At 33.1% G+C, this 7,097-nt stretch overlaps 1 protein-coding gene across 1 annotated transcript in view; it reads left to right on the forward strand.

Moving 5' to 3' along the window:
* Htr2c (5-hydroxytryptamine receptor 2C) overlaps positions 1 to 7,097 on the forward strand; it is a 257,707-nt gene that overhangs the window by 222,972 nt on the left and 27,638 nt on the right. Inside the window, exon 4 of the mRNA XM_010603102.2 lies at positions 554 to 754. Within this exon, the coding sequence (XP_010601404.1) occupies positions 554 to 754 (201 nt within the window). The remainder of the gene's footprint in view (positions 1 to 553; positions 755 to 7,097) is intronic.

The following is a 7,097-nucleotide window of genomic DNA, read 5'->3' on the forward strand; positions in this document are numbered from 1 at the left end:
ATTGTAAAAAAATTAAAAAAAAATAAAAAATAAATAAATAATCCATTATAAAAGTGTCCCAAAATCTCAACTGGTCACAACATCAGCCACACAAAAGATTTTAAGCACCAATAAATACTACAAAATGAATAAACCTAAAAAACATAGTAAGTGAAAGAAATCAAGCAGAAAGATTACTAATTCCAATTACATAAAGTACCCAAATTAGACAAATTCATAACAACAGAAAGCAGGTTAGAGATTGCTCAGGGCTGGGGGAACATGTTTGAGGCCTTGGAATAAGTGCTTCATGGGTAGTGGTTTCCTTTTAGGGTGATGAAATAATTAAGAACTAAAAAGAGATAATTGTTGTACAATATTGTGAATGTACTAAATGCCCTTGGACTGTATGCTTTAAAGTGATTAATTATACGTTATAAAGTTTACCTCAATACAAATTTATATAACACTGAAGTTATCATTATCATCAAGGAAAGGGAAAGATAAGCAGAATAAAATATAAAAATAAAGTCAGTATGATTTGGGTAACGTGCTTTTGTCTGTTCTCTTTCAGATTATGTCTGGCCACTACCTAGATATTTGTGCCCCGTCTGGATTTCTTTAGATGTTCTATTTTCTACGGCGTCCATCATGCACCTCTGTGCCATATCGCTGGATCGGTATGTAGCAATACGTAATCCTATTGAGCATAGCCGTTTCAATTCGCGGACTAAGGCCATCATGAAGATTGCTATCGTTTGGGCAATATCTCTAGGTAAATAAAACTTCGGGCCATTAGAATTGCAGCGGCTATGCTCAATACCTTCGGATTATGTACTGTGAACAACGTACAGACGTCGACTGGTAACGTTTGCGTTTAATCGGGAATTGTATTTAGTAATTATTCTTAACCTATTTACCTGGTATTTAGGTTAACAATAATGAATATAATGGAATGGATATGAATATATAGATGTAAGGTTTCCTTTTATGCTGCTAAATTGTTTTAGGCCAACGAATTCTGCAACACAGATACAAAACCTTTGAGATACTTAAAATCTTTGACGATTACAAAGATTATGTTAAAGTCTAAATTTAAATTAATTCCATATCCTTCTCAATCGAAAAATTAATAATACAACCTGAATCTTCATAAAGGTTATATGTTTAATTTTGTTAAAGCAAAATATACTATTGTCTTCTTAAATTCTAGTCAAACAAAAATTTATTCATTTCTTTAAGGATTTCTAAATTAAAGAGAAATAAATGATCATGTTACTGATTATATTTAAGACTGTCTTACATTTTTTAGCCATGTTTATATTAAAGTCAGGAAATTTAATTCAAATCTCAGACTTGTGCAATCCTTTTTTGTACCTCTTCTAGTTGAGCTTATATTGTTCCCCATTAATTTCTCCTCAAACTTGTTTAAATAAAAGGCTCAAGTAAAGTTTATAAGATCAAGACTTCTCCACAGTCTTCACTGCTGTCTTCCAAAGATTTGCCTCTGAGTTTATTGCTCAAATAAATTTACTTAGGTTTGAAAATTATTCTATTGCTGATTACTAGATTAGTATATAACATAGCCACCATTGGAGAAGAAGCCATGAAATTTTTCCAATAAATACATGAATCTATACACATAATTTGATTTAAAATTCAAGCGTTCACAGATTTTAATCCCTCAAGGGCTCATCTAAAATACTGCCACCTCTTATGGTGTTTTACAAAGGAAATCACAGATAAATGAAATTCGAATTCTTGGGGCATCAGCTTTTAGTAATGATAGACTAGATAATTTGCAATGACTCTTGGGCTAAATATAACTAAAAGCATTGACAATATAGGAAAAAAAGTGAGTGATTATTTGGCCAAAATCCAGAAAAAGAGAGAAATCCAGGAATAATGATCATGAATTTTGGTTCACTTTTGCCAATGATGTAATTGCAAAACTAAGGATACCACTGACTAATTGTAAGCTCATTTCACGTTCTTACAAGCAAAGGTGGACCAAATCAGGAATACAGTATGGCAAGGATCAACCAACTTGAATTTAATTTTGTGATCCAAAAGGCCTGCTCTGTAGGAATAAGGATGAAGGAGAGTAAAAGCACCCATGAAATTGAATTCAGTCCTTGTAACAAAGAACAATCTTGAGCCTAGCATGTGGATTAAGGTGGTTTCATACTGTTCATATTTCCAATTTTTCTGACATAAACAAATTCTAGTCTTCAAATTACTTCTTTTGATAATTTTCAAATGCAGTCACTAAAATATAAAGATAAGCAGATATAAAAGAAACAATGAATTAGCCAGATATGGAACAATAAAAGCGAATAGAATTGAATTTACAGATACTTCATTTAGTTCACTTATCAGACATTAAACAGCCATTTATAATGTGCACATGATAATTACAAACTGAACTTAACTATTTCAGCAAAAACTATAAAGACTGACATTAAGGTACAAGAAACAACTAGAACTTAGTTGCAATATAGAATTGTAAACCATACCACTGAATTTTTCATATCCTACTACATTAAACCTTACTAATCTTAGCTGGATGTGGTGGCCCATACCTGTAATCTCACCACTCTGAGAGGCTGAGGCAGGAGGGTTATGAGTTCCAGCCCCACCTGATTAATTTAATGAATTAGCAAGACCTTGTCTCCATATAAAAAATGAAATGTTCTGGAGGTGTAACTCAGTGAGAAGGCCCCAGGTTCAATCCCCAGTAACACCAAACAAACAGAAAAATAAAAAAGCATTAGTCTTTCTTGTACTTTGTTTATTTCTATTTGTTTGATGTTAGTATATATATAAAGAAATACATGCAACTTTTGGCTATTTACTCCATACTTAGATGTCTGGTTGAATTCACTTATCATTTCTAAGAGTTTGTAAACAGCTTCATTGAAATAGTCTCTTTGCACAGTGATGTCACTTATGAATTATGACAAATTCATTTTTTGTTATTTTATTACTATTATTTTTCTTTAATTGCAGTGATAGGACTTGCAAAATAGTGTTCAATAAAAGTAGAGGTAGTGAATTTCTTTTTTCTGGGTGGAAGTATATTCACTATTTCAACATTGTGAATGATGCTAGTTAGCAGGAGGTTTTGTAAAATATTTTTCATCAGCTTAAGAAAGTCTCCTTTTATTTTATATTTGCTATGGCCTTTTGTAATAATAGGTATGAATTTTCTCAAATCCCTTTTTCTGCATTTAATAGGTTGATTATAAGACTTCTTTATTCTTTATTCTGTTAATGAAGTCTTTCTTTTTCTATATTATTAGGACAATACCTTCTCTTCCTAGTAATTTCAGTTTTATTATAAAATGGTGTCGGACTTTATCCTTTCATGTGTTAATGTGGTGTGATTTTCTGACTGATTTTAATAGGAGGACACAACATTATGTTCTTTTAATAAATCCCACTTCATTATGATATATTGGATTTGGTTAGCTAGTGTTTTGTTGTACATTTTTGTGCCTATATTAATTGTTATCGTTCTGTTGTTTTCATCTCTTCTGTTATTTTTGTTTTTTGACATCAGGATAGCAAGTGGCCTCTTAGAATGAGATGGGAAATATTCTGTCCTTTTGTTTTTAGAAGTACTGAAATGACTGGTGGTCACTTTTCACCAGATATTTAATAGAATGCCTCAAAGAACTTTTCTGCGCCTGGGCTTTTCATAGTGGGAAGGTATTTTTAATAACAAATTAAAACTCTTTACTTGTTACAAGTCTATTTAGATTTTGTGTGTATTAATGGGTCAATCTTGACTAGTTCTGTGATTTTAGAAATTTTCTCATCTTATGTACATTTTTATTTTTCCCCTCCCATTAAGTTTATGGTCACATTTAAAGCAAACAATGCAGTTACATTTATCACTGGGATCTTGTACCTTTACATGATATGCCTTCGTTCTTGTTTTTACCCATACCCCTGCCCTCTCTTCACTCCCTTCACCCTTCCCTGTGTACAGAGACTTTGTTTCCATTTTTTCACATTTTTTCTTCTCCCTTATTTCCTCTCCCCTCTCCTTCCCACTTCCCCTTTAGCCATTTTCTTCCTGTTTCACACTCTCAATTATACCATTTGAGCCTTATTTACACTTTTAGTTTTTCACACCAGAGAAACTGTTCAAGTATTTATTCAAGTGTGTCCTATTTATTTCACTTAAGAGTATAGCCTCAGGGCTGGAGATGTAGCTCAATGCTTCCTCCACCTGCCTCGCAAGGGAAAGGTACCGAGTTTGATCCCCTGTACCAAAAATAAAAACAATACAAAACAAAAAAAGAGTACAGCATCAATGTGCATCCATTTAGCTATAAATGTTTCTAGTTTCACATTCTTTATGGCTGAGTAGTACACCATATTGTAGAAAAACCACATCTTATTTATCCAGTCCCCAGCAGATAAGCATTTGGGTTGTTTCCAAGTTTTAGCTATTATAAACTGTGCCGCTATAAACATAGATGTACATATGTCATTGTGGTATGATTCTTTTAATTCTTTAGAAAGACACCCAGCAGAGGGATGACTGAGTCAAATAGGACCTCTAATCCTGGTTCTTTTAGATATCTCCATGTTGATTTCCATAGTGATTGCACCAGTCTACACTCCCACCAACAATGGAGAAGGGTTCCTTTCTCCCCACAACCCCACTCACATTTGTTATTGGTTGATTTCTTGATAGCAACCATTCTTTGTGGGGTGAGGTGGAATCTCAGTGTTGTTTTCATCTGCATCTCTCGAATGACCAGTGATGTGGAACATTTTTTCATATATTTACTTGCTGCTTTTACTTCTTTGTCTGACAAATGTCTGTTCCATTCAGATGTCCATTTTTTAATCCGGTCTTTGTATTTGGGGGGTCTGATCTTTTTGAATTCTTTATATATTCTAAATAGTAGTCCTTCTTTTGAGGAGTAGCTTGTAAAAATTTTTACCCACATTGTAGTTTGTCTCTTAGCTCTTTTGATGATTTCTCTTACACTGCTAAAGCTTTTTAAAACAATGAAATCCCAGTTGTTGAATATTTTTGCAAGTTCTTGTGATGCTGAGGATTTGTTCATAAAGTCTTCGCCTATGCCAATGTCTTCAAGAATTCTTCCTAATTTACTTTCCAGTAAATTTAGTATTTCTATTTTGATATTTAGATCTTTAATCCACTTGGATTTCAGTTTAGTCTATGTTGAAAGACAGGAATCTAGCTTTAATCTTTGGCAAGTTAAAAGCCAGTTTTTCCAACACCATTTATTAAAGAGGCTATCTTGCCTCCAGTGAGGATGGTTGGCTCTTCGTCAAAGATGAGGTGGTATGTCTGGGGTTCATTCTGCAACTTTTAATCTATTCCATTGATCCTCAGGTCTGTTTCTTTGCCAGAGCCATGCTGTTTTTATTACAGTTGCTTTGTAGTACAGTTTCAAGTTGGGGCATTGTGATACCCCCTGCCATGTCTCTATTGCCTAGAATGGTTTTTACTATTCTAGGTCTCTTCTAGTTCCAAATGAATTTTGGATTGTTTTTTCAAGTTCTGTGAAGTATATCATTGGGATTTCAATCGGGATTGCATTAAATCTGTATGGAAGTTTTGAAAGTATGGCCATTTTCATTATGTTGATTCTTCCTACCCAGAGCAAGTAATGTCTTTCCATCTTCTTATATGCTCCTTTTATCTCTTTTTTCAGAGTGCTGTGACTTTCAGTATAGAGGTCTTTTGTCTCCTTTGTCAGACTGATTCCTAGATATTTCATTTTTTGGATGTTATTTTGAAAGGAATTGTTTCCCTAATTTCTATCTCAATGAGTCTGTTATTTGTGTACAAGAAAGCTATTGATTTTCTAATGTTGACTTTGTGTCCAGCTACTCTACTGAATCTGTCAATTAGGTCTAGGAGTCTTTTATATAGGGTATCATATCATCAGCAAATAGTGACAGTTTCACTTCTTCCTTCTCTATGTATTATTTTTATTTCTTTCTCTTGTTTAATTGCTATGGCTAATGTTTCTAGAACTATATTGAACACGAGTGGTGATAGTGGACATCCTTGTCTTGTTCCTGATTTTAGCATGAAGGTTTTTAGTTTTTGACCATTTGGAATGATATTGGCTGTTGGTTTTTCATAGATAGCCTTAATCAGGTTGAGATAAAGATCATGTATTGCAATTTTCTGTAGGGCTTTTACCTTGAGTGGCTGTTGAATTGTGTTGAATAGTTTTTCTGCATCTATTGAGAAGATCATATAGGTTTTGTCCTTGACTCTGTTAATGTAGTGTGTTACATTTATGGACTTACGTATGTTGAACCATCCTTGCATCCCTGGGAAAAATCTGAATTGGTCAGGGTGTATGATTTCTTGATGATCTTCTGCATTCTGTTTGTCACTATTTTACTGAGGATTTTTGCGTTTATGTTCATTAGGGAGATTGGCCGTAGTTCTCTTTTTTGGTTGGGTCTTTCCTTAGTTTTGGAATCTAAGTAAAACTTGCTTCCAGGAAAGAATCTGGAAGATTTGGTTCCCTTTCAATTTTATTGAAGAGGTTAAAGAGTAGTGGTGATAGTTCTTCTCTAAGTGTTTTGTAGATCCATCAGGATCTGGGCTTTTCTTAGTTGGCAAGATTTTAATTATGTTTTCAATTTCTCTGATTGTAATTTGGGTGTTTAGAATTTTTATATCTTCTTTGTTCAACTTTGGTAATTCATATGTATCTAGGAATCTGTCCATTTCTTCTGTGTTTTCCATTTTATTAGAGTACAGGTTCTCGAAGTAGGTATTAACGATCCTCTGGATTTCTGGTACATATGGTTCTTAATACGTTTATTCTTTATTCTGGTTGCTATATTAAAGTTTATTAACATTAGAGATTTCCTCTTGAAAAGAAAATTTTGTTGGCATTTATTTACTGTATTATACTCTTGACTTTTGGTATGTTCTTCCTTTTTTTTTTTTTTTTTTATTTCTGGTACATGGTTCTTAATACGTTTATTCTTTATTCTGGTTGCTATATTAAAGTTTATTAACATTAGAGATTTCCTCTTGAAAAGAAAATTTTGTTGGCATTTATTTACTGTATTATACTCTTGACTTTTGGTATGTGTTCCTC

This window comes from Fukomys damarensis, unplaced genomic scaffold, assembly GCF_012274545.1.
Source record: "Fukomys damarensis isolate Sample0158 unplaced genomic scaffold, DMR_v1.0_HiC HiC_scaffold_39, whole genome shotgun sequence".
NCBI lineage: Eukaryota > Metazoa > Chordata > Mammalia > Rodentia > Bathyergidae > Fukomys > Fukomys damarensis.